This window comes from Haliaeetus leucocephalus, unplaced genomic scaffold (assembly GCF_000737465.1).
Source record: "Haliaeetus leucocephalus isolate CR32 unplaced genomic scaffold, Haliaeetus_leucocephalus-4.0 Scaffold871, whole genome shotgun sequence".
NCBI classification, from domain to species: Eukaryota; Metazoa; Chordata; class Aves; order Accipitriformes; family Accipitridae; genus Haliaeetus; species Haliaeetus leucocephalus.
Genome location: NW_010973307.1, coordinates 3,098,525 through 3,126,377, shown reverse-complemented (window position 1 = coordinate 3,126,377; position 27,853 = coordinate 3,098,525). Strand labels below are relative to the sequence as shown.

The 27,853-nt window shown below is 44.5% G+C and overlaps 2 protein-coding genes across 2 annotated transcripts in view; both read left to right on the top strand.

The window, feature by feature from the left end:
• The window catches only part of MSRA (methionine sulfoxide reductase A), a 145,502-nt gene extending 137,483 nt beyond the window's left edge, over positions 1 to 8,019 (top strand). Inside the window, exon 4 of the mRNA XM_010583142.1 lies at positions 7,811 to 8,019. Within this exon, the coding sequence (XP_010581444.1) occupies positions 7,811 to 7,975 (165 nt within the window). The 3' untranslated portion in view covers positions 7,976 to 8,019. The remainder of the gene's footprint in view (positions 1 to 7,810) is intronic.
• Positions 8,020 to 11,172: 3,153 nt separating this feature from the next.
• PRSS55 (protease, serine, 55) lies at positions 11,173 to 25,286 on the top strand. Its single transcript, XM_010583207.1, has 5 exons — positions 11,173 to 11,308; positions 11,653 to 11,842; positions 12,699 to 12,946; positions 15,217 to 15,344; positions 24,984 to 25,286. Exons 1-5 carry the CDS (start codon positions 11,173 to 11,175, stop codon positions 25,284 to 25,286), a joined length of 1,005 nt encoding a protein of 334 aa, XP_010581509.1.
• Positions 25,287 to 27,853: the final 2,567 nt, after the last annotated feature.

Sequence of the window (27,853 nt, the reverse complement as noted above, 5' to 3'; positions counted from 1 at the left end):
AACAGCCTCCTTCAAGCTAAGTATTTAAGAGAAAAGCATTTCAGAGAAAGCAGATCTTCAAACCAATGGAATAGACTATATATATACATGCAGCTTTCCCCTAAGGCTCATGAAGCTCTGTCTCTAGCTATGTTCAGTTTACTCGATTCAGATGATGTGCTCTGGTGTGTGTGTGGGTTTTGTCAATAGGCAAAAGCGCTGACAAAGTTTTGCAGTTTTACAGATGAGAATCAAGGTTCTTCAGCTTAGACTTTGCACCACTGTCATTTTAAGTTTCTATTGTATTTCCTTCTTGTCTGCATTTTCCCTGTGCCGCACTGGAAGAATACACTCATATGAACAATTCCACCAGGCCCATGTAACAGCATTTCTCCTCCTTGACCAGGTTATGTGTAGTCCCTATAGGAAGTTTATGTCTTCAGATTTATAATGTAGTCACATAGCAGCTTGTTTTCTATCACAGCAAAGACCAAAGAAAGCAGTAAAGTCCCTGGGTTTCACCATTTCTGCTCTCAGGTCCATACACCCACACTATGAAGGATGCAGAATTTATACCAGCATGATTTGATCATTCTTGGTTTCAATCTTGCCCGATTTGCGAAAGGCATGCTACAAAGTGAGTTCTGAGACTAGATAGCTTCCCTGCAAGGATATTAATAATACTTAGAAATTATATGGCACTCCAAAATCCTGTGCAAGCATTAGCTAATTATGTAGTACTCCAAAGCCCCGTGCAAAACATTAGCTAATCAATTCTTGCAGCACCTATCAAATATAACAGTATCATTGAATCCACTGTGCAGAGGTAACTGGAAACAGGAGAATGTGGGTATCTGGTCCCAGTCCATGCCGCTGCCTGGTGTGGTAGCTGGGGTTAGACTTCAGCACTTGCCAGCCACTGCTCCCACATTTTCCTTGGCAGGATCCTTCTTTCCGTCTCTGTCTCTGTGGATAAACACATGATTTCCAAAAGGAGGTCGCCTACATGGATGTGAATGCAGATTTTACCAGCTAGACATAATTTCAGCCCATTCCAGGGCTTTGTAGAGGTCACTGGCACCAATTAGTTTGGAAAAGCCAATATCAGTAAGTGACATACAGAAGACTGGACTCAGCACGGCAAACTGAATTTTAATATTCGCTAGAATAACAGTGGAGTGTTTACCACTGAGGTGCTCCAGCAAAGTGAAGGCAGCACAAAGGAAATAATTTAAAATAATATATCATTGAGATGTGATACTGCAGAGCAGGCTCTTTTCCTTGCAGAAAAGGAGAGGTATATCTACATGACACTTAGCAAAGGAAGGAGAGATAAAACATTCTTTCTTAATTGCACATTACTGAGGCCTCAAGCTAGTCATTGTGTTAGTTCCTCTGGACCAAAGTTAGTTACTCTGGATCAAGTGAGCATGCATTGCTGAATTTCTGCTCCCAAGCCTGCCAGCAACTAATCCACGCACTTGGCAAAGTCAGTTAATTTGTTTTCCAGTTAAAAATATCACAGTAATCATGTATCTAGGAGGTACGCATACTGCCATCCTACAGAGGATCGAGTCCGTGCAACTAATTCCTGCAGGCCTTCTCCTGAAATAGTGCAGCTCCATTAACTCTTAGTGCTTTTGGAAACAGAGCTGTGTTTCAGTATTGCTGGCGATGATACGAAATTTTGAGTAGCCCATATGATAAAGGGGTAGCCCTAGAGATTTTAAGTAGGCACTCCCTGCTGGAGCACTCAGAGTTGTGAGATTACTTGCCTTACAGTTTTACATCAAGGATGACTGATGGTACAGAAGCACAAGCTGTCATAGGTGTCAAGATACTCGGCAGGATTTTCAACATCAGTGATTTTAGAGGGGCCATTAGAAACAGGGTAGCTTCGTGTAACTTGCTGAGACGTGAGACAAACTGGATATTGCAGCGGCCTGAGTACAGGCTGTAAGCTTGCTTTTAAAGTGCGTATTGGATCAAACACAGGATGATGCTATTTTTATCAAAAGCCACAAAATGCTTAAAACCAATTAATACTCCGCTGCTTTACTAATGCCTCTGCTCAGAAAATTAAATGGTTTCATTTAACAAAACCAATTTTAAAGCTTTTTTTGTCAAATTTTTAAGTGGGTTCAACCTCTTCTCTAAACTTCCGCGAACTATGCATTTTCAGCACAATGTATCAAAGTGTCCTGGCTTCCAGTCTGTTCCTTCAGGTATATATGGAGGTACAAGGGAATTATGCTTTTCTGGCACAGTTCATTCCAAATTCTTAAGGCCCTTTTCAAGTATTAGCTACTTCCATCTGAATATAAACAAGGAGCCAAACACCTTGAATGTGTTGTTGCCATGCTGTAATGTCAAATGATTAAATATTTTGACATACTTTGGCTCAATATAATCAGCTGGCTACAAAAAGCTGAAGCAGCAATTACTGTTAGTTCAGAGGGCAGTAGCAAATCAAAGTGCAGAAGTATCGCGTGCTAAATGCAGTTGCTTGGGAGTAAGTGAAGAACAACCTTCTGTGGTTACACTGGTTTGCTTTATTCCTTGGCAGTCTACCATATAATCTCCCCTGTTGAGGACAGCATTTCACATCACCTAGCATAACTGAAGTGAATTGCTGCCAGCGGAACAAACCGATTTCGCTAACACGCAGACTCTGCTGTGTCCCAGTGACCCAGTGCGAGAACATCTGTAAGATGATACCATCTCTCTAAATGACTAGGACATCCTTTAAAATCTTTCTAACTGCATCTGCATGCCATGGGATCCCCTCACTTCAGCGGAGATGGGACTGGTAGCACTGGGTTAGGTGGCAGACAGTTGGGTAACCAACTGATATGGCGCAAATGGGAAAAAAGTAGGGTTTGATTTGCTGCAATTCATTGTGGTTCCAAGCCTGTGTGTTCAAAATCATATATTTACTGACAGTGATGTTTGTGCCAGTTGCTGGTCCTATGCATGTAGTGTTCATGTGTATAGCGCTGGCTATTTGATGGCCCGATACCCGCGGTGCAAGTGGACTTCTCTAAGTGCCTCGGTGCACACCTCCAGTCTTGGTGCCACCAGGAGGGAAATCGCTTCTTGCCAATGTGCTGCATGAGTCCAAATATAGATGCAAATCTGCGTCCAAAATAAGTGCTCCTGTTCACTAATTCACTAATAAATTTTCCTTAGGATAGCTGAGCATTTTAGGAATCAGTTCTGGAGACAAAGCATCTGCAAAGCTTGAGCTGTCCATGAAGGACTTGACGCGGGTAATGCCATAGCAGAAAGCTACATAATTCCTCTTGTCTGTGTTCACAGCTGAGGAATTTGGGGGTTTCCCGCCCCAGATTGTAGTTACAATTTTGAGGAGCTGTCTGCAATTCAACCTATAGCAGAAGAGGTTCAGAACAAATCACTGAAATGAGCAGTGGTAGGTCAGTGCAACCAGGTGGTGGTTAGCTTCAGGTATGAAAAGAACTTAAGTTGGAAATTGCTTGCACATGAGCATCATGGGTAAGCTGTGATTTAAATTGGCCCTGCTACTGAAGGAATGAAAAGTGGGCTGCTTCTGTGCTTAAGGTGTCTTCAAGATGGTCTAGCAGAATTATAGACAAGTTAGGTCTGATGTTTTATGCTGCAGATTGCTTGAGTTATCAGAAGTTGGTAGACGCACATAGAATAGTGTTTCAGAGAAGAGTTGATGTGACTTTAGCAGAGGAAACTCATGTCTTGCACAGATAATACACTTTTTTGAAGAGAGCGGGTGCATAAAAGGGAGCCAGGTACTGTGGAATAAGTGGAAAGTTTCTTTTCTTTTTGAATGAATAACTGGTTATAGATAGGAAATAAAAGATACAAATAACTGGGCAGTTTTCGCAGTGAAGGGAGATTACCAATTACCTGTCTCGGGAACCTGTGCAGTTTCATATACTGATAAAAGAGCTGGAAAAGGGAGGCAGATGATAGTGACGTGCCAAAATCTGCTGATGGTGTAGAGTTATTTCAGGTAAGCAAAAGTAGACATGACTACAAAAAGTTGCAGAAGAATCTGACAATATCAAATGTCTGGGCAATAAAATAGCTGCTGAAATTCCATGTCGGTGAGTCAAGTGCAGACACAATGATAGGGTTTAAATTAGCCCGCGAAAGAGGTCCTGGCGTCATTGCAGATGGTTCTTTGAAAACGTCTGCTCAGTGCTCAGCAGAGGTCAGAAAGGCAAGTGGAATGCTAAGAATTGCTGGGGAAGAGTTGGAGAATAAAAGAGAAAATGTAAGTACACCACTGAATAAATTCGTGGTGATCTTGAATAGAGTGCAATTCCAGTCACCCCATCTCAATGCAGCAGTAAAATAGAACTAGAAAAGATGCAGAAAAGGGCGAGAAGGCTGACCTGAGTTATGAAGCAGGTAGTCTAAGCCTGTGAAGCTTGCTGAAGAAATGAATGAGCAGGATTAAGGCAGAGGTGTAAAATCAAGATGGCTATGGAGAGAGTGAATAAGGAATTATTTGTTGCAGCAGAGGATGTAATGACATGGTCGGGCAAGAAATTTAAAGCAAACAACAGGAAAAAACTTCCACAGGCTATAATAAATTAGGAAATGCTGGGAGTACACGTTGTTTAAAAAGGTAGTAGTGCTGAGATTCCTGGCGGTGGCTCCGACATGTTCCTCCAGCACTTATCCCAGTGTACGGAGTTGGCCATGTCCCTTCTGTCCTCTACAGCTGGGTGAGATTTGGGTTGTGGTTTGGTTTGGCCTCTTGCCAGTAGAACCTGCCAGGTTTTGGGGGGCTGGATTATAATCAATTAAAGGATCATTGTGTTCTTCTAGTGTGATCTCTCCTGTGACAAAAGCCGCAGAAGTCCCTTGACTGAATTAATGAATTAATTCTCTTTGAATTACAGCAGAGTATTTGCGGAAAAAAAGATCCAATAGTACCTTAAAACTTTCCTGCACTGAGTAAAGGGTCCCAAGGGTTAATTACACTCTCCCTAATTTGGTCCTTCCTGTTTCTGCATGCAAAGGCTGCAGTAGCCCTTTTGGCTGCAGCATGGTAATGGGAGGTCACGTCAGATGGGTCAGGAATTTTGAGACAGCAAGGACTAAAAAGTCTGCTAGAACAGGATTATCATCAAATTATATCTGCCTTGGCAGCAGGAAATCAATCAAGAGTGGGCTGATTTACACCTGCTGGAGCCAGCACATCATGAACTTCATCATCTTTCCCAGCGATGTTTTTATCTTTGCATCGACACAGTCAGTGCGAGGAAAATATTTTCCTGTTTGAAATCAAAACATTCTAGGTAGTGTTTGGCAGAGTGTCGGAGCCTGGGGTTCCCGCTGCTTCTGACAACAGTGCTGGTATCTTTTGCTAATGACCAAAGTGCAATATAATGAGTTGTCTTGGGCTTCTGCTTTATTCAGCATGCAGTGTTTTAATAGACTGTTAGTAATTCTGAAAGGGATAAATGATGTTTATGCCCTCTTGTGGTATGTTATTGAACAGAATGGATTTTCTAACTGACAAAATTAGGCCAATGATGGAAAAGTCCCAGGTAAAAATCTGTAACGAATACTGTTTTGCACAGTAGAAAAATATCTATCCCTCCAGCAGCACCCTCATGACTCAGTTAAGGTGGGGGGAAGCCAATTTTACATGCATTTACAGCAGCAAGTAAATGACTAATGCCCATGATGACAGAGTTTGTGCCATCTTTCTGGAGTGAAGATAATTTTAAAAGTGCTTTTCTTTGCTAAGAAGGTTAGAAAGTAAGTGAAATACCGCTTTTTAACAGCAGTTGTGTTGTTGACACCTCTTCATGTTAGTTGTTGCCGACATGTTGTGGTACATAGCTTCACATTTTTTATCTTCGCTCACACGGGTGAGTGTGATGGGTAAATAATCTGATTCCCTTGGGACAAAGCCTTTCCCAAAGATGAAAAACACTGTTTGGTGATTTTACATGGGGAAATAAGGCCAGATTCCTGTGAAATTGGGCTCGTTACCCTGCCGTGTTCAAATACAATGCATTAACTAGTCGACATCTTCCTAACCTGTGCTGAGAATTTAGATGTAGAGTTGGGAACCCAGAGGCGCCCCAGACAGGTCAGTCACGGATTTTGTATCAATCCTATTACTTCATTCCTGATTGAAAACTGAATACAGCAAAATGTATCCTCCAGACAGTGAAACTACCAGAATCAATCAGACTAATGCTCTACAAAGTCCAGCAACTGATGTCAGACTGTGGTCAGTACTTAGCTGTGCTGAGGCAGGATCTGGGAAACCCTGCCATATGAAATTTGAAGATTTTTTGGTCCCAAATAATCACCTATTATTTAAGTGTTAGCTAGTGCTGTGAGGAAGCATTATTTCCATTACATGTCATCTTTCTCTCTGCCCAGCCACCAAGTATGTAGAAGACTACTGTAAAGAGGTAAGGAATGGTTTCCTTTCCACATCCATGATGAGTACAACCACAGTAGTGGGTTTAAATGGAAGTAGTGGGCTTAACTGGGCTAGGCTTTAGGAGAAACTCCCTAACAGGATGGTAAATGTTGGAACGGCCTCCTTGAGGAAACTGGAGGATCAGGATCTGCGTCTCCGAAGATCTTTCAGAAACAGTTAAGCAAATGTTTGCTGGGAGTAAGGCAGCTCTCGTTTGTTGTATCATGATGAAAGAAGTTGGACTTGATGACTTACAACAGGTCTACCAGTTCAATTTTTGTGATTCTGTGTGATGATTTCCTTTTATTTGGTTTATTTATTAGTATGATGAGAGAACACATTAATCTGTTAATCTTAAATGCTGACCCTTTGTTCTTACAGTTGATCTTGCTGTCAAGTCTAGCTGATAGCAATGCAATTCTATGTCCAGTACTTTACAGGTATACTTTGCAACAGTAGTCTGACACCAATTAAAATGCTTATTAGGTTATCATGGACTTCAGTGAACACAAGTTATGTCCCCACTGAGATAAGAATTGGCTCCAAAATGTTGGTCATTAACAGTTTTCTTAGAAAAGGAAAATTCAGTAAGAAAAATGACATGACAATTCATGTTAAAAAGAAATTCCCTCTGTCAGAAACCTTTCAGGAGTTTCAAATTCAGTTAGGGAATATCAGAAAGAAATTAAAGTCTAATTTAAAATCCCCACTCAGATTCTTTCTTCTTTTCCTGCAAAGTGATTATTGCTCCTGGTCCATGTATTGACAAATCTTTCAGAAATGAACCATAATTCTCCTTAAAAATACCTTTCTGGTCATGATGGAACTGTTCTTTTTGAAGAACGGTTTCACAGCGACTCTGTGAAAAGAGCCCAAATGCTCTTATTTCTCAATGACATCAGTGGAGCTAAAGTTTCACCTGGAAATTCTTCTTGGTATGAGGACATTTGGGGTGGATAGCACATTTCAAAGGTGAGGCACCTGCCAGGCAAAGTACTTGGACACTGCAAGGCAGCTGGCCAGGCTTGATCAGAGTGTGCTCTGCTGCCTTTCACACTTGTTTTCCACTTTTGCTGATGGCACCACATCCCTGCCTGGCGTGGTTAATAAAGAGAACGAATGTGTGGCCATAGCAAATTAAACAAATGAGCCATTAAAATGGGAGGGTGCACTACCTCTTCTCACCAACACCTACTTTGGTGCCCGCAATGTCTCCTAGCGCAATAACATGAGAGCAAGGAAAAAGAGCTTTCAGGGATGTGCTGCAAATGTGGTCCAAGCGCTGAGAGATGTCTGTGGCTCCTGCTGAAAGAAAACCTGATGTCATTCATCAGCAGAGAAGCCAGCAAACCGCTAATGGCTTTCCATCGTGTTTCTCGACAGGTATTGACAGAGGGCGGTTTTGGTCCCATCACAACAGAAATCCGGGAGGCTCCGGAGTTTTATTACGCCGAAGATTACCATCAGCAGTACCTCAGTAAGAACCCCGGCGGATACTGCGGCCTCGGGGGAACAGGGCTTTCCTGCCCTATTGGGATCATGAAATAGCCTGTGCTTACTCCACTGCCTCCGCTTTGTTTTAGGGAGTTTGAAAAAAGACCAACAACCCTGCTAAGTGTTACAGTACACCCGCAGCATCAGCGCATAAAGATTTGGGAACCTGTTGGGTAGCTTTCCATAATCTGAGCAGCTTCCCATTCACCGATGTTAAAAGCCAAAGTAGAGGCAGAAATTGCGCCTGTTGGCAAATGCAGCTTCTTGCTCTGTACAACTCACTGGGTTTCCTCGTAATCTTGTAATCTGAAGAGAAAAGAAACTTCTAAAAGTTTGGCTTAAAATGCTGTTAGAAGGATGAATTAGGAGGTGGTTGCACCTGCTAACTGCTTTGCATAGCTAATGCCTTCAGTCATGTTTATTTTCTTGGGTTAATGGAATTGCACATGTTATGAGAGCTTTGACTTCTGGAGACATGGCTGGGCTCATCTTAACTATCACAACCCTGTAATTTGATGTCTTTGAGAATGGTGAATTTATAAGATCAGTAATTCTCTCACAATTCCACTTTCACAGCACCATGTAATATCACCTAGAGTGCCTATTTTCTGAAACAATTTTAGCAAGAAAAAGTAAAAATTGTAATGTGATACTTCTTTTTGACAGTTCCAAAAAGTGTATAAACACAAAAAGAAATCAATTTTGTTTCCTGCACTACAATAAATTACAAAAAAAGAAAAGAAAAATGTTTTCTGTGATGTGTTCCATGGCTCTAAGTATATATCTGGGTAGATCTAAAAAAAGTGTCAAATATTATAAAAGGTTGCAGCCTGCTAATTAAACACCAGGGCTTTTAAATCTGTATTATCATGCATGACAGTACAGAGGAGTAGAATTTGTATTGGCCGCACTGTAACATAATTATTCCTATGATTAATTATTTGTACTTCAGTAGCTTGTGGAGCCCCCACCAAGACCAGAGTTCATTATGGCAGGTGCTGTGCAAACGTAACGGCGGGCAGTCTCTGCCCCAGTGCGTGTACAGTCAAAATAGCAGGACAGCCAGAAAGAGGCAAAATAAATTTTAATTTTATCGATGGGGTTCTCAGAGTGGAGACTAAAAGCTACAGCCAAAGGATGTATGGGATGCAGGGGTTATTCTGTATGGATATGGGTTCCTATGGATTATATATATGCTATGGACTATCCTAGGACAATCAGCTTCAGTAGGAGAGATGGGGATGGGTTTGTCCCACCCGACCAGCCTGCTGCTTGCAATACTTCCCAGAGCAGTGGGAGGTGTGGGCTTGAGCATGTCGTGTGTTTCCTATTTTGGAGGCTGTCTTAATCACTAAGTTTGGAGAACATGTGTCATTGGTGTGTCCTCTTGCAGATGTGCTTTCTTCAGGGATGGCTTGTAGGAGCCTGCCTTGATGTGTCAGTTCTGGGCAGCAGAGCACATAAAGCCATTTTTGAAGGCCAGATGCTGGGAACCCAGAGACACAAATCCACAGGATTTCCTTTTGGATAGTGCTCCATGGCACTCCTCTCCATATCTTGGTTTGATGTTTCATGCTCACCAGCTCAGGTTTTAGGCTCAGAAAGGCCCAAAACAGCTCCCCAAAGATCTCTTGTAACTACCCACCGGATCTTGTTCCAAGCTTGGAGCAACTGAAAATGTGGATCAGAGAGTCAGTCTTTGGGCTTGTAAATCCACTGCTGAAGTCCTGCCTGCTTTGTCCAAAGACACACGGGAAGTCCGTCCCAGAGACTTTAGCTCCCCATCTTCCCTTGTTCCTCAGCTGATGCTGAGTTCATTCCAGTCTCAAAAGCCAGAGGAAACCTGTCCTTTTAGTAGATTTATACCCGGGGCAAGATTGAGAGGAGCCATCTCTGGCAGGATTGCCATGTTAGGGTCTTTCTGGAGATGCCCCAAAATGTGCCCACATCACGCTCGGGATTTCCAGTTGCTGTGGTAACTGATCGCCTGTCCTTAACGTGTTCTGCCACTGAATTGTTCTAGTGCTCACTGTCAAGGAAACCAGCACTTTCATCTAATTTCCTAGGCATGAGGTGACAGAAAAGCAAAGAAGAGAGGAAAACAAAGTCTTACCTTCATCCCATGCATTTTTAACCTCTGCATAAGTCAGACTTCAGTGGGATAACTCCTGATTTGCTCCAAAGTACAAGGCAAAACATTTCATATGCTGAATCATTCAGGTGCTCATAAAATGTTGCTCGGTTCCCTTCTGCGCTTTCCCCTCCCTCCCTTCCTATTCCGTGCTATAGTTATTGTTTTGAAACAAGCTGGAAAGTCTTTGGAGAAAGTGCCATTCTGTCTTCAATATAGCCAGGGTAAAGTCTGAACCTGGCTGAATTTCTTTAAGTCCTTTCCTGATGGAAATAATATGTTGGTTTAGAAATCAGCATAGATGGGTCCATTGATGCTAAAATTGGCCCACGCTAAAATATTATGCCACCACAGCATTAATTACAGAATTACTGTAGGGTGGAGTTTTGGCCTCGACCCCTTGCAGTTGCTGCTGAAGATACAAAGCATATCAGGGATATAACCAGTAAAGGTGAAATGATAATGATTCAGCCTCATGGATTAGGTTTTTTTAAGATGGATTTGGTCTTGTAAGCCACCCTTGCCCACAGGAAAGAAGGGAGTGGCTGCCTTAACATCTTTGATACTATACTTTTGATTTGGCACTGCTGGAAATTTACCCTCCCACAGGGCTGCCTCTTTCTTCTGCGAACATAGACTTGGTCTAAACGAAGAAGAGAAAATTAATTCAGAGTTTGATAGGCTTCAGCACTTCTCAGAGCTGAAGATGAAAACTGATGCATGACCTGGAGCTAAGGTCTGCGGAGAGAAGAACGTGGTTCAAGATCCAAAAAGGGCTACAGCACCAAATTCATGAAGTCCACTATTTCAATACCCTGTGAAAGTCAGTCCAGGTTACAGACAGGAATTTCACTGCTACCCTACTCCTATTATAGCTAAAGGAAATTCCGAGCCTCTTGGAAATCACTGAGCTTTCCCTCATCGCCTTAGGAAGGACAGCATCCAACTTTGATGTCAAGAGAAACAAGCGGATTGTGTGATGTCACAGCCTGGTTGCCCCGGCAGAGAGATGTGCTGCCTTTGGTGAGAACATGGAATGGGGACGGTGTCCTGAGGTGTCTGCAGAAGCATCACTGCTCTGAATGTTGTCGAAGAGTGTTGGTCCAAGACCGGGATTGAAATGCTGCTCCTTACCCTCTTTTGTGTAGCTTCTCTGATCAGCAGCATCAATGCAGGTTTTTCTTCTCAATTTTTTTTGTTCAGAAATAACCAGCAGAGTGGAACTGCTAGTAGTCCTACAGGATATACACATGTCGGTAAATGAAATAGGCCTGGGCTTATTCCTTGTACTTGATGGCGTATATAGACGGCTTGTACTACAAGCTGCTACTGTACTCTTCCACTCATACTCCCTAGAAAGGACTTTATCCAGCCTGCCTATGGGAAATGGTCTGTGGCCCTGCTAGCCCCCAAACTGCCTGGGCATTGCTTGGCAGAGTGCAGGTTTGGGGAGGCTACAGTGATGCCAGGGGCTTTGGTAGACATCAGGTAGCATGGATAATTATAGACCAGGGCTTTAGCTGATGTTCTGCCCCTCTAGTTTAGTAGCACAGGCAATGGCACTGCCGCACGTGAGCAATATGTCTCATTTTGTACCCAGAGTGTGGCCTCCGACCATCTTACGAGTCCTTTCTGGACACTGGCAAGAGGATCACAGCAGGGAGATACGCCAAGACTGGGGAGTTCCCGTGGCACGTGAGCATCCAGAGCAACGGGAAACATATCTGCGGAGGCACCATGATCAGCGCATTGTGGATTTTAACTGCGGCCCATTGCTTTGCGGAAGAGGTGTGAGTACTCAGGAGAAGTGAGGACAGCCCAGGCCAGTGGGGTTGGTAACATCACTCCTTGTGGGTGTAGGATATGTCTGTCCTTGAGGTCTAGTGCAACATGTATGCGACTGAGCCAGAAAGAGAGCCCTGAACACAGGATATGTCTTCTTTGGGGAAAACAGGCCCATTTTTGATCAGAGGTAGTGTTACAACAGAAACGTGCAGAAATCTGCATAACCGGGAGATGCAGAAGGGCAATATTTTGAAGGATGGTCCGAGCAGCCTTGTATAAATGCCCGTGATGCTGTTCTGATGGCTCCAAGTATTTCCTTTACACCTAAAAAAAGGTGTATTCCATTCCAGCGTATGCTAACCCCCAAATTACCTTTGTTTTCATATAGCAAACACCTTTACCTCATGGAGAGTCTGATTTCAAAACAGCAGTCTCTGGCTAAATCAACCCCATGCAATGCCCAGGGGCAGACTCCAGCCTTCTGTAAGCCCCTTCCAAATATCATTTTTTCTCGGCAGGTCCGAGAGCTGAGACCGCTCGGTGACAAATGACCTGTGCCATCACAACCCGGAGCAGCTGGGCTGGAGCAGCGATCCCGACGATCTAGCCCACTCCATCTGTTCATTAGCGGCTGGGCTATTTATAACTTCGTTGCATTCATGTTCTCCCTCTGCACCTCTCTCCCCTGAAAATTAGCTTTGCCTAGAAGTGAGGGTAGATTTCTGCGGTATTTATAGCTAACCTGCCTCTGCAATTTACTGAGCACCACCCTACCCTGCTCAGGGGAAGGAAGCACCAACCTTTACAACAGAAAGCCTTCATGTTTGCTTATGTCTGCACTGCTTCTGTTTTGTTTATAAGGCCACCAGATCTCACTGTTGTAGTGGGGGGAACTGACCTCAGCCGACCGCTGGAACAGCATAGGCCGGACAGCTTGATCCTCCACGAAAACTTTGACAGAATGAGCATGCAAAATGATATCGCTCTGATCCTGCTCAGCAATCCCATTGAGTTCAGCAATGAGAAAATCCCCATCTGCTTGCCCTTCATATATGACATCAATACGTGGCAACACTGCTGGGTTGCTGGGTGGGGAACAACAAGTGCAGGTGAGATGCTGTCAGGAGATGTATTTGCTAACAGAGGCTGGTTTTTATCCATTTAAAGTGAGATGTGCTTTCCCAGGAAGGGTTACCCACACTAACTTCTACTCCCTACCTCCCTGGTATACCCATCCAGACCCTCGCAGCCTCTGCACATCCACCAGTTCTCTGTTCAATGCAAGAACCCGTCACCTCCTGACCCTCAGAACAAAGTCCCTGGTACTCTGAGCACGTACGTTCAAGCTGAAACCTTAGAGCCCACCTTTGCTCTGCAGGAATGCAACCTCTTGCTTGCATTTTTTGGCATCCTAAGTAAGACAAGCTCCACCCTGGTGGGCAAGTTAAGCTGGGTCTAAAGTGGTCTGGAATAAGGGAAATGAAGGTCTAGGGTTGTCTTTGGTTTAATGCCTCCATGAACCAGATTGATTCAATGGTACTGGCCACCCCTCTTCTTCACTCGTTTAGAACAGCAGGTTGCTATTGCTAATTGCTCTCATTTAAGCCCTAATGAAAGTAGCTCCAGCACTGATTGTGACCCAAAATGTCTATCCTGAACAAATGTCACTAAATGGCTAATGAGCGATTTCATTATTGGAAAGAGATAATTGGGATAGAGTGGGCAGGGTGGTGCCTTGGGGCTTTAACAGTCCTCCCTAGGATGTAGTAAGTGATTGTCCCATTTAATCCTTACTATTCTGCTCTGTGGGTTTACTGTCTCCTCTCTGAAACTCTGCATTTTCCTTCTTAGACTTCATTTCCCTCACGTAACAGTAATACAGGACACAGCACTGTGTTATAGTTGTGAAACTCTCCCATTTCACCAAGGTAACGTGCTCTGAGAAAAGCAGGGGGCTGCTGCAGAGTCACTCTGCAGCTTGGCAGGGTTTCTCTTTAGCTAGTCTCTTTGCAAAATGCATGGCACGGCTCCGGCGATCAGTCTCATGCTGCTGTGTGGGCTCAGTTGACATTGCTTCCTTCTGCTATCCAAATTGCACCCTGCGTGAGGTCAACGCGCTCAGCCCTGGCACACACCCCTTCTGTCTGGGAGATGTTTCAGAAGAAAACCAGCAGAAGCTGAGTACGGTGAGAGGGATGTGTGGTGGCGTGATACAGGCCATACCAAAAAGTATGAGGCGTTGTTCCTTGATGGGGGAAAATGGGTCGTTTCTCATCTCTACCAGCCTTTTGTAGGTGGACATCTCTCAACTAGCCCCTCAGGTGGCACTAGCCTGACTCCCCTTCAAATGCAGTGAATTAGACCTCAACAAGAAGAGCCACCTCCTCGGAGATACCTACCTCAAAGCATCTGAATCTGTGGGCACTTCCTATCTTAGCTGGGAAAAGGACCTGACAACTTTCTGTCTTTTAGATCTTACCTTTGAGTCCCACCTTCCCGAAGGTGCTGGGAGGATTTAGCTCAGTGAAGTACGGAAGGAGGAGTGAGTTTCTCTGTAGGTCTCCTCCCCAGCAGTATCCTCCTCCAAAAGTCAGTTTTATCCTTCAGGCTCAGGTTCACTTTAAAAAGAAACGTGGGTGAAATGAGTGGGTTTTTCAAGTAGCCCTGCATATTTTCAGTCTTTTTGTTGCTTGCTGGTGCCCACTGCAATTTCTGTTTTCCCATCTTGAGGGAACAGTAAAGCAGTTATTTCCATTGTGTACTGCCATCCTGAGAGCCACTTTGTAAAAAATACAGCTGGTCGCCTCGGTGAGGCATGGCCAGGAGAGTGTGGGGATAACAAGGTCAGCTGTTCTGGGTAAAGCTCAGTGGACTTTCCTCTGCAGGGCTCACACAGGACCCCATGAAGGGGCCCTCAAACTGAGTTCCCCAGAAACGTGAGTAAGAAACCCAAGGTGTGCAATGCAGCTCATCTCAGGTCATCACCAAGACCAGCGGGACAAGCTGTCCCTTTGGGGGTACCACATCCCAGAGTTCATCTGCAAAAATAAGTGATTTTAAAAAAATCCTATTTAGCAAGCCTCCACCGGCCAGGATTTCAGATTTGCCCATTAACACTTCCCCCCTTTCTACCTACCTACCCACCCACCTCCTGGTCTAGCATAAAGTCAAGAGCACAAACTTATCTTTGCTTACACTTGGACAGCCTCTGTAAGCACCTGTGACCATACGGTTGTGCCCTGAGACACTTTACAAATTTGACTGAGAGCAGTCCCAAGGGCTGGTCTCCGGCTGTGATATCACTCTTACAAGACTGCACTGCTCTGCAGTTTTGTTAATCCTTCTCTTCTCACTTGCTGGTTACCTGTTGCGGTTCCAGCGTCCCACGTGCTGCAGAAAGCGCGGATGAAGCTCATCAGCAGGGAGGAATGCTTGGAGCGGATCCCGCAGCTAGAGGAGAACATGCTGTGTGCTGAGCTGGAGAAAGGAGAAAGAGGTGCCTGCCAGGTAAAGTAAATAGGCTCCCGGATGGCCACGCTGCCTACGGGGGCACCGACACATTGGGGGAGAAGCTCCTTCACCTCAGGAACAAATATTGATTCTTCCTACGGCTTCCTGGGGTTGCTAAAGCTTCTCTGCAGGAGGCCAGGGCAGGATGCCCAGCGGCCAAGGAACTGCCTGCAAAGGCATATTGACCCAGGCAACGGGGGTGCAGGGCTCCTGGGGCTCTGGAAGGCAGGAGCGGTGCTGGAAATGAAACACCTTGTTGAGTGGATGAGCCTCTCATGCTCTCCCCCCTGCCCCGATTCCCTCCCTGCTCCGAGAGAGACAGGAGCTCTGCAAGGGAAACCGTGAGCTGAAAGGGGGAGCGAGGGAAAAGGATGGTTCCCAGCAAGCGCCCTTGGATAGGAAACCGTTTTGGATGGCTCTAGGCACAGGATTTTGGACTGTTACCTCACAGCAATTTAAAAACCCAGCGTCTGCTGTGGCCAAGCTGTGGAGTGGTGGGAGAGATGGGAGGAGAGGTCTCGCATCCCTGCGGAGAGGGCTCAGCACAGCATGGGCTGCGTCCTCCTCCTGCCTCGTGTCCCCTCAGCCCTGGGCCAGGCAGTGCTGCTCTACCACCAGGTTAAATACTGAAAGGAGACAGGAAAAGTTTGTCCAGGAGGGTCAAAGCAAAAGAATTGGGAAGCAACTTTAATCCAGGTGCATTTAATTTGAATATTAGGAACCTTTCTCAGGTGCGGTCTTGGCTCTGACCCAAATGTCCTTTGCTAACACAGCAGGTTGGTCTGTGGGTGCTGGAACTAATCATGTCTTATTGCAGTGAGTTCGTGATACAGGATGATGGACTTTTCAAGCTAAATTATAAAGACTTCAAGTGGTATTTGATATCAGGGACTGCTAAGGGGAGAGAGCTGACACAAACGCCCAAATGTGGGAAAACCTCACTCAGAACTTGTGGCCTCAGAACACACTCCACCCTGCAGAATTGCTGTCTGGATGTCAAACAAAGTCTGAAAGCCAACAAACACCTTTTCTTTCATAGCATCCAACCTCCAACCCCTCCTCTGAGAGCCTGGTGAGGACTGGGCTCTCCTTCAGCCTCTGTTTCAGGACTAAGGTCTCCATCCTCCACCGGGCAAGGGTTTTCTTAGATGTGTGCATGTGTTTGCAGTGGGACAGATGGACAGGTATGCAGAGCTTCATCCTGTAGGAATCATTCATTGAGGGAACTAAAACAACACCCAGGCCTGAGAGAGATCCCCTGCCCTTTAGGCAAAGACAGCAGGTACAGGGACCATGGACTGCCAAGCCATTGCGAGCTGGGCCCATAGCTGGGCAGCGGAGGGGAAGTTTGCTTTGCAAAATCATTTTCTGATTAGCCAGAGAGCATCTGTCTCTGAAACCATTCATCTAGTGACTTTCACCTCCATTAAATTCAATCAAAAATTTTAAAAAGAAAACTGCCACAGGATAACATTAACATAATTAAAGAATGCACTTCCCAGCCCAGCCTTAAGTTCTGCGGCTGAATTATGCTGGTGAAACAGCAAGAGCACTTGTACCCAGCAAAATGAATCTCCTGTAGTCAGAAAGCTGATGAGGGTGCTATTTTGATCTGCAATAATGTTAGAGTCTTCTGAGAAATGAACTAGAAATGTGAGCTTTCCAAGCAGTGGAGGTACACAACGATTGAATGTGTGATAATGCTCATAAACCAGCGACTGCGCACTTGTAGTGGAAGCTTGACCAGGCAGAAATGTCCTGCGAACTGAAATAATGAGAGCAAGACAAAACCATACCCTAGGCTAGTGGAGCTCTTCAGGAGAGAAACAGGTGATGGGTTTTCTGGGAAGTGCTGACTGAAGTCAGGTAGGGCAGGTTTTGGCCTTGCTAGGCTGGTTCAGAAATCTGGGGGCTTGCCCGTAGTAGGCTGCCCAGTAATGAACTGGGAAGCCAGGTCCAAACCTGATGCTTGCTCTGCAGCATGGACCACTGGACACCCAACTCATCTGCCCTGGGCAGATAGCGAGGCACACTGTAGACAGTGCAATCTATCCTGCTACGCTTGTCTATAAAGATTATGGGGTTTGTGTCAAATAAGAATGAGGCCAGGTTCCAAAATACCTAAATCCTTTACAAAGTCAGCACTGTCAGGGAGGTGGAGCAGCCCTGGGCACAGTTTTCATCTATACCAACTGGCTGTAATCTGGATGACTTCCAGACACAGCTCAAGCTTCTGTAGGGGTCAGGAGCCACCCACAACAGAATCACAGAATAGTTTGGGTTGGAAGGGACCTTGAGAGGTCATCTAGTTCCAACCCCCTGCCATGGGCAGGGACATCTTCAACCAGATCAGGTTGCTCAGAGCCCCGTCCAACCTGACCTTGAATGATTCCAGGGATGGGGCAGGATCACTTTGGATGCTGTCACCCCAGTTTAGAGGCTAGGAAGGAGCAGCAGCACAGGCAAGGCAGAGACCCCTGGTCAGGGAACAAGATGCTGAGCTTGCTGGTGTAGCTATGGTCGGTAAATCTGGAAGCCATGCACTGCAGAGGTGCATGACATGTCTGGACATGAAGTAGATAAAAGCCTTATGTTAAGCTTTTCTGAGGTTTGCTGACAATCAGGATACATTTGTTCATGTCCGAAGCCATGCTAAGTTGGGCAAGTTGCATCTAGACCCAAGGTTGTAAGCCCACATGATCCTGATCTGGGTACAAAGGATTACCATCCTAGGTCTTTGGACTGTGTGCCATTTGTGTGCTAGATTTTCCCCGTTGCAGCAAGCTGTTTTATATGAGTAACTAGAGCCACACAGAAGTCTTCACCAAGGCATTGTGCAGAAGTTTTATTCTACTGACCACTGCCTTAATACCCCCATGTGGCAACAGGACATGAATAGAAAGGCTGAGACATTTCACCAGCTGCCATCATACTAGTACCAGACAAGACTAATTTGTGGATCACTGACCATATTCCTATAATAAGTCAAGGAGATTGAATAGCAGAGCTCCTGAGTATTTGTACTTTAAAAAAAAAATCCATTCACTTAAAAAGAAAAATCTATTGTATACCATTCCCTAGTGGTTCTGCAGACAAATATATAGATTGACTGTGAATTAACACTAACAGGATCTGTAATTGACTTATAGTTCTATTTAGTCATAAACATTAGCATTAATGGATGTTCATGGGGTACAAGTGCTAAAGAACAGACGCTAGAGATGGCCTATGTGTTATTTTTTCGTGCGCTACATTTCTTCCATGACCCCATGAACCACAATTGATGTCTAATTCCTTGCTTTCTTAAGCATCGTTTGTTAGGCTCTGATGCAATGGCAGCTTGAACAATAATTAGAGTATGAGGGACTCACAAAGCAAATGCTTCTTCAGCGTCTTGCCTATCCAGACAAAATTCAGTAAATGGCCCAATTATATTTCAGAGAGTTTCTGCAAAGGAGGTCTGTGGGGGTAGCTCTGCGATGGGGTGATTAGGGCAGAGAGTGTGTTCAGCTGGAAGTCACAGTTCACGTACAGTTCAGGTCAGCAGCGGATGAAGAGGGGCCCACTCCCTGGCCTGACTTTCAGGGGAAGGAACCGTTGTGTAGCCACAAACAAGCAGTGGGATGGTTCCAGCTCAGCTTCACTCTGTAGGGCTGATCTGAGTCATGGGCTGAAGGTATCATCTACCCCCTTCCACTAGTTGTAGCCGGAGGTGATCTTGGCCATCTCTGATGAATGTCTGAAATGATGCATCTAAGGCTCTGGGGTTTAATTTCTTTAGTTGTGTGAAAAAGGCAGAGAAGGACCTCTTTCCTTCACCTGCAATATGACCTGCCCACATATACTGTCAGCAGTTTGGAAAGGGCAAATTCCCTTTACAACACCTGGGGCGCTCAGGGCTCTCACCCCTCGTAGCTGTAGTGATAGCAGTAGTTGTTGTACTACCCTGGGTGGGATTTACCCAGCGAGATACAAATGTCTTTTCTGTAGCCATCTGCAGCTACCGAGTCATCTTTCCATCAATAGGGAGAAAAAAAGCTCTTCTGACATGCATTCATTGAGACTGTTTTAACCACCTATTATAAAACGAGATAAATCCCTGTATGAGTGCTTATTGCTCCCCATTTACTAAAAACAAGGTGTCTAGGTCACAGGGAGACACGGCTCCAAGGCAGGACAGTTGCCTACATCTAAGTCTCCAGTGCTATTTTAGATATCCCAGGTTACCCCCCTGGCTTCCCACTGCCCCCATCTCAAACCATGTCCCAGTGCCAGTAATGAGACTGCAATGGGAGCTTGACACTTGCACTGGAAACACCAAGGAGAGGTGATCGGTCTGGAGCTGAAGTCACCCCTGAGCACCCTCGCTTCATCTGTGCATAAGAGTGCAGAAGTGACAAAAGCTCTTGCATCCTTTTACAAGCTCTTGCAGCCTTTTAGTGGTGCTAACGTGGGTCCAAAACTGCAAAGGAAGACTTACGAAATAGAATTTTTTAAAGAAAAAGTCTGCAAATGAAAATTGGGTCCGTGTAGGTAAATTGCGACAGATGCAAGGAAAAGGTCACAAACCAGGGAAGCGTGGTCAGTCCCTCAGGCTGTTCAAAGTATCTGAATGGAGGTGGATAGATGATGGTCTGACTGCAGTCTGTAGGGAGGGTGAGTATCTGTATGAGCTCTGAGGTTATAGGCCCTTCTGCCTATCAGGAGGGGGCCAGGAGTCAAAGCTAACCGCATTTCAGTTCAAAGTTATTACTAACTGTACAAAATTACTTTGCTATTGTACCTTACCTTAATAGTGATGAGACTGATCCACTCTCCATTCTCGTGGTGGATTCTCCATCACTGAACTTTTGCTGACATGATGAGGTGGGTTTTTTCCCTAAGGGACAGATTGCTTTAAGTAGGAAGGTATCCTGGGAAGCCCCAGAACAGAGTAGTAGAAAGGTGTTTCTGCATTGGCAGTCTCTTAAATTTTCTTCTGAAGGGTGCTTTGATGTGCAGCTCGTAAGAATCAGAACGCTTTTCCTATGTCCCATGGTTTTATAGGCTTTTCATCATTTTATCATTTTATGATATGGGCTGACAAGTGAACACATTCAGGCCGTGGTGGCTTAATTGTCTGATCTGTGAAACACACTCCTTCCTATTGCAAGGACCGGGGCTGTTGATGATGTCGCATGTCTCTTCTTCTTCCTTCCTCTGGGTTTGGTCCCTCAAACTGAAGCTGTTTGGTTTGCAGCAAGGGGGTCCAGCATTACTTCGTGTGCCTGGTGGGGGAAGCTGTGGGGAGCAGAATATCTTTGCATCCAGCTGAACACAAAAGCTACTGTGTGCTTGCCCTCAGAGTGGGGGAATGGGTGCGATGACTCAGAGGAGCCGCTTCTCATTCAATTACAGTGAGTCAACAGGGCTTTAAGGGAAAGTCATGACTCACAGGCAGATTTAAATTCTTTGAAGGAGTCACAAGCATGTGGCAGAGGGTGATCCAGCTGATATAACGCGCTGAGATTTCCAAAACTCTTTTAACAAGATTTCTCACCGAAGGCTCACGGAGGAACTGAGCTGTCATGAAGTAGGATGGCTTCCGTTTGAAAGGGTGGCAGCACGGAGGAAGGATTTGACCGGAGAAAGGGCTTACAAGGGGACCGGTGCTGGCATCCGTGCAAGGAATTGTGATGTTCAAGGAGGGCGAATGCTGAGACGACCAAGTTGGCCAATGCCACAGCATTACTCAGAGTGGTCAAAATTAAAACTGACCGTGCAGAGGTGCAGCAGGATCTCATTATGCTGAGTGACACAGGTTAAAACAGCAGATGCAGTTCACTGTTGATAAAGGAAAAGTAATGACTGTAGGGAGAAGCAACTCAAGCTGTATGCATGCAATAAAAGGCTCTAAATTACCTATTACCATGTAAGAAGATCTTGGAGTAACTGAGTATAGTCCTTCAAAAACATCAGCATGAGGCTCTGTGGAGGTCTAAAAGGCAACGAGAGCATTATGAATTATTAGGAAAGAAATAGGTAGCAAAGCAAATGTGTGTTATGCCAGGGCACTAATCTTGGGAGTCTACGTCTTGTGTGCTCTGTGTGTGATTCCCGTCCATCCCATCTTGAGAAAGGAGTAGTATTAGAAGAGAAGAGCAGAGGAACAGGGACACGGAGTATCTTCTGGTGGAAAGGAGAATAACAGAGCAGGACTCTGAGGCTTGTAAAAGTTTGTCTGATGGGGACATGACACAGATTTCTAAAGTCTTGAGCAGCAAGGAGAGGACAGTCAGGAGCTGTCCTCTTGTCACTACTGTTCAAAATACATGAAGGAGGGGGTGTCAGATGGCCGTATCAGGCAGCAGATTTAAAACAACGAGAAGGAAGTGGTTTTTCATCCAACAGATAATTAAACTATGGAAGTCACTGACCAGGATGTTGTGGGTATTTATCCTAAGGGATAAATGGATTCAAAAAGCAATTAGATAACTTCCTGGATGAAGATCTCTCTAAGGCTATTAACCACTGTGATGTAAATACAACTCTGTAAATACTTGCCCTGTTTCTCATTCTCTTCCCTGAGCACTTGCTACAGATGACAGTCAGACACAGGAGTCTGGGCCACATGGGTCTTTGGCCAGATGCATTATAACCGCCTTTAAGTCCGTGCCACCGTAGCTACTAATGGACCCTGCGGACATCAGTGGGGATGGAGTTGGGCGGTCTTGTTCTCCCATTTTCCAGCAAGGGGATGGAGGGGCAGAGTAGCTGAAGGCTCTCACCTGAGGTCTCAAAGGGATCCCATGAAAGGAGTCCAGGTGCCCTGTGTAACCTGGTTCGTTTTCCATACCTGCACGCTAAAAATGGCTGTAGCCTGCCTCCTTCCACTTTTCCCTAAAGACAGCTTCTTCATGGTGAAAAAAACTGAAGAAATAATCTGTTTGCAAAAGCCTTTACTTCCTGCATCCAGGGCAGCTCTAATGGCAAGTGTTGTTATTCACATGCTGATTCTCTCCAATTTACACAGAGCTTACCAACATGAAAATGAAACCAGCAATGACTTGCAAGGATTGTGTATCCACCTAATGAGTATCAGATGGGTTGTCCTCCCTCCCCCAGAGCTTCTCCCATCTAAGAAGATTTATGTGGCTGAACGTGTTTGTTCTGATCAATTACCATGTTGCAGACACGAATACAAATATGAACGGAAGAAGATTACACCCTTGATCCAAAGCCCACTAAGTCAGCAGAAAGGCTCCTGATATTCACAAAAAGGCTTTAGCTGTGGTGAAAAGGATGAAACTTTTGATCAGCTTCAGTGAACAAAGCGCCTTGTTAGTCGGTGACAGTTTTTATACAACCCAGAACTATTTATGGGCAGATATATCATGGCTCTCACCTCTCCTAATGGAAGGATTAACATGCAGTTGTGGAAGGCTTGAGTTCAGCACCAGATCTGATTTGATGTGGTTGCTTTTCAGTCATCCTCCAGCTGACAAGAAACATGCAACAGAGGCAAAGATACTATTTTTAGGTCCTTTTCTGTCCAGAAACTTGGCACTGAGACTAAAGAGCAGGAGCAGGTATCTGGTGTGTGTCGCTGACCAGAAGTATTTCACCACCAGGATACAGGACGCTGAAAGCTGAAAGCAGCATTTAATAAGTTCTTCGATCTTCAGAGTCGTTAACCTGAGCATTCATTAAATTAGTGCTACTGGAAACATCACAGAGCTGAGATAATTGTACCACTGCTCAAAACTCGCTCCTCCCACACCCTCTCCTACACAAGGATGGAAAATCTTGGGCCAGCGTTTCTGAGAGCTTAAGGTGGATGCAGAGATATTCAGAAGTGTCCAGGAACTGAGTTTATTTTCTCTATCTTTTGCCCTATAAAAAACAGGCTACTGATTCATCTGGATCACTGCTATAATTATGTGAGCGAGATTATCACATGGAGAGGATGATTTAGCCCATTCTGTGATAAAATCATTGGGTTAAATAGCTGAAGTTAGGAGAAATGGCATGTTAGAAGTTGCACCCATGAAGCAGACCAGCTCAGCCCATGTGGAAAGGGATCTGAAGCAGGATTTGGGTCTCAGGGCTTGTGGATTAGAGAAATGGATTTGCAGCTGCTGCCTGGGTTTTCACAGCATTGCCTAACTCCCTCTCTGCCCAGGTTTTAAATCGCTTTCCACAGCTGACAGACCCCCAAGCCCTGCAGACAGCTCTCCCTTTCCCCGCCGAGCGGGCAGAGAGCAAAATGAACATGGATAAAGAAGGCAACAGAGAAAAGCAGATCTGGTGTGAAAGGAAAACTGCGTGATGTGTGGTTTAAACAGGGATTCCTGGCTCTGCCATTGCCTCGTGCAAATCGCATCCCTTTTCTGCTGTGGTTTTTCTCAGCTATGAAATATGATAAGACTTCTCCCCCCAAGGATAGTCACAAGGTATCAGGAATAAACTGGTATTTAAGTGCCCTGGGAGAAAGGTCCTTTGCAAGTGTGAACAGCCTCCAAATTGGACACTCTGAAACCGATCTGCCCTAATGGTGTGCAGGGACTCTGCCTGTGCTAAAAATCTCCTTTACAAGGAAACGCTGTCACGATACATCCCGACATATCACTGATGAAGGATCGTCCGCCGTTGCTGCACCGCTGGCTTGTGAATGGCTCCCACCCTCTCGACTTCATTTATTATCTTTGTGTAGGAGGCTCGAAGTGCCTTCCTTTCGCTACCAGGATAATACGTTTGGCCTGTTCCTGCCCTAAGGGAATTAGCAGTAAAATTCCCAGTAATTTAATTATGCGTACAGCCTAGGAGATGTTCATTCATTCAAACAGGATGCCATCGCCAAGGACACTGATAACGCATGGATCCAAGGTCACTGCAAGGTCACTTTTGCCATTCACGAAAATTCTTGGCTGAAACAGGGTCGGGAAACATTTTTAGATCCTGAGTCTGAAGCGGGTCCAGCAGCACTGGCTGAGATGCAGACACATAGCTACAGTAACACCGTTGCAGTGCAAACAGTATTGAATTCACAGTTGGACTGGATGATCTTAAAGGTCTTTTCCAACCTAAATGATTCTGTGATTCTATGACTGAATGCTGAAGAAACATTTGCTCTGTATTTATCTCAGTTTTTCCCTCCTGTATGCATATTGAACTAAAAAGAAAAATAGAAAAAAAAAATTAAAAAAGATAAACATATTAATGACCTGGGCCCTCCATCTAGCGAAGTGAGTAGGAATTCAGCCATAAACTTCAGCGGGTGCTGATGAGTTGCACAGGGGACTACAGCCGCTTCCTTACTCATTAATTAATGTGTGTTAGCACAGGGTAGCTGCTGGCGGAAAGGGGTTCATACATTAACGACAAAAACATTTCTCAAAGTAGTGTGCAAAGAGAGAAGGCCAACATTTCCCAGGAAAGCTGGCTGCCTCGGGAAATGGGTTCGTATTGAATTTATTTGCCACTTGTACTGGAGACAGGGTAGAAAAAAGATTCAAACCCACTGTGGAAGGAAACTTCTTTAAAGCAGGGTCTGCATAGCACTTAAGATAAGAGTTTGATTGTCCCAGTCAGCCTGTGGGCACCTCTCAGCTGCTATGAGAGGTTTGATCCTGCTGTAACATCCTCCTTATGCCGTAGGTGGACAGCGGGGGACCTCTGGTTTGCAGCTACTGGAACACCATGAAGTGGTTTCAGGTTGGCATCGTCAGCTGGGGAGAAGATTGTGCAGAAAAGCCAAACCATGAGATCTTAATATCTGTTTACAGCTACCGTGGCTGGATCGAGACTGAAACAGCCATAAGGGGGAAACCTTTCTTCATTGAAGGCGTGGATAACCATGCAAATGGCGAGGTGGTTCTTTCCAGGGCTGAGACACAGCTGGTGTTTCTTGAGTGTCGCCTCCTTTTATTTATCTCTTTAATAGCAATTAGATTACTCTAGAGAAGATTTTTCAAAGCATAATAAAAGAACTACTGTCTCATTCTTCTTTTGCTGCTGACCCATATAATCATGTCTCAGGTCAACCTGCTCCATCTCACTGATGTGGACACAGATGCCAAAATGAGATGGCACAGCGAGGCAAGGAAGCGATGCAGAGGACAGAGAGATGAATGAGAGAGCCCAGGACACTGACAAGAGAGGCCATAATCCTCTGAAAAAAACAGATTTTCCACACTGGTGGGTCACATCAGGCCCTGTTTTTTGCTAAGCTCACATGCGAAGTCAAGATGTGGCAGCTGAAGCAACTGCTCCCCTTGGAAAACTGAAACCCTAAGAAAGGTCTTAGCTTACTCAGTTGCATATTAACTTAACTGTTGGTAGGATAGCTCTGGGTTAACGTATCTTACAGCTAATTATTAGCTGGACTAATGTATCTTCTATCTTGCAGCTGGCCCAAGCTAAAGGCATCTTCAGGGACCAAAGCAGCTGTTCAGGTGATACGTCAAGCTGCTGGGACATGACTACATGTCATATTCAGTATATCCTTAAGCTACAAAAAGGGCAAGAACTCTTTTGGGCAGTGTTGGAAGGTGTAGCATCATCTAACTAATCAGTCTTATGCTGGGTTTTGGTTGTTAAAGGCAACAGAGAAAAATCTGGCTGAGCTATCCATAAAATGCTGTCTACAGAAACGCCTTGGCTTTGTAATTAGCCAACTTTAATCCTTTGCAAGTAAATGGTAAATCAAAAGGAAATAGCATTATTTTTTTCTGTGTTAGAGGCCTTTTATGTGCATTGCTGGGGGCCCACATCCCAGCCTGAGCTGGGACTGAGCTGGTCCTTCATGCAACGCGTGGTCCTTCATTGCTTCGCCGGCAGCAAAGTGCATTGCAAAATGTGTACTTGTCTTCACAAGGAGGTTGCTTTTCTTGGAAGTGATGGGGAAGGAGGCAAGCAGCAAGGTCTCCTTCATGTCCCACCTTTGCAATGGCATAAAAGCACCTGTAATTTGCAGCAATGATAAAACTCAGTGAATGTGCAATGGGACAGAACCTCACAAATTGGTTTTAATTACCTTGATATTTTCTGGCTAGCTGGTGGAGAAGCCTTGTAAATGAGAATTAATTCATCTACCTTAAGCTAATGCAAACCCATCTTGGCATAAAAGTCAGACTTTATTTTCTGTGTTATCTGAGCAGAAAATAATGCTTAATTATTATTAGTTCTGAGTAATGCTTATGAAAATTGCTCCACATTAATTTCACATGACTGACTGGCTAATGGATGCATAAAGGTCTTGTAACCCTTTGCAAAAAGACTAATAAAAGCTAAAAACAAGGGGAATATATTACTTTAGCAGCTATTAGTAGTAGACAGTGTCTGCTGGCATTAATACCTATATTTATTTTCCTTTCTATTAATAATATATCAACAGATTCTAGAAGCTGTGGCAGGGGCTGGACATCAGGAAATATTTCCTAATGCTGCAATCTATTCAGCTACAGAATTGTTTCCCCCAAAGGAAACGAGAGATGTCCTCCTGTTTGAATTATTTTAATGTAGGGATTGTATAAAGCACTTTTGTCTACAGCACATGGCATGGAAAAAACCTGCACTTACAGGGAACTGCAGAAGGACTCAGTAGGTCTTTTCCATCAGTAGCATTTGCATACTGTTAAGGGTCTGTGTTAAACGAAGGTGATGCTACTCACTGGTTACAGCAGGGCACTGCTGCTGTAGGTTTTGATCCATCCTGCTGCTCATTTACTCAATGGCCTTGGGGAAAGAAAGTTTGTGCTTCGTGCCTCAGTTTCCCTACTTGTAAACTGAGAAAATGAAAGTGGTTCACTTTGTTCTATGGAAGCATCAGTTCTGCAAATTAAGACCAGCTATGTAGCTGCAAAGTAATAAACAGGGAAGAGACTTTTTCCTCCTTATTTGAAACATCATAAAATTCATTAAAGTGAATGAATCTTTGCTACTACATACACTCATTATGTATGTTCATTATTTAGGGCAAGAAAGGAAATGTTTGTTTAATATTTCTGTGCTGTAAGTAGGTCTGATGAAAACAGGTTGATGCTGTATTTTGTTTCAAAGGTATTTGTGTTTTGAGAGAGCACATCACTTTTGATTATGGATTTGATGGGAATGTGCTGGAGTCACACAAAATCAAAATGCAATATATCGGTTTTGTCATTAACATTTCAGTGTGACCCATTAATTTTTTAAGCTTTACAACATTGGTGTACTATGTTTCTTACATTATTGTATTCCATATTCACTTAGATCATCTAAGTGAAAAGTTTCCAAATTGAACTACCTCAACTTTTATGCTTCAGGCTATAGTTCGGGATGTTAATTTTCTGTCTTAATATGCAGCAAATTTCCTATTGCTCCTTCCCTCTTTCCAGATACCCCTTCTTCATGTGCAGTCAGCCAAATGGAGAGACCATCAAGCGGTCTGGGCAAAAGAAATACGTTTCTTTCAATATCCTTTGCTCAATGAGCAACAAATGGCCAACATAAACCAAGAGGCTGCTGCATGGAGCATGGTGATGCAAAGC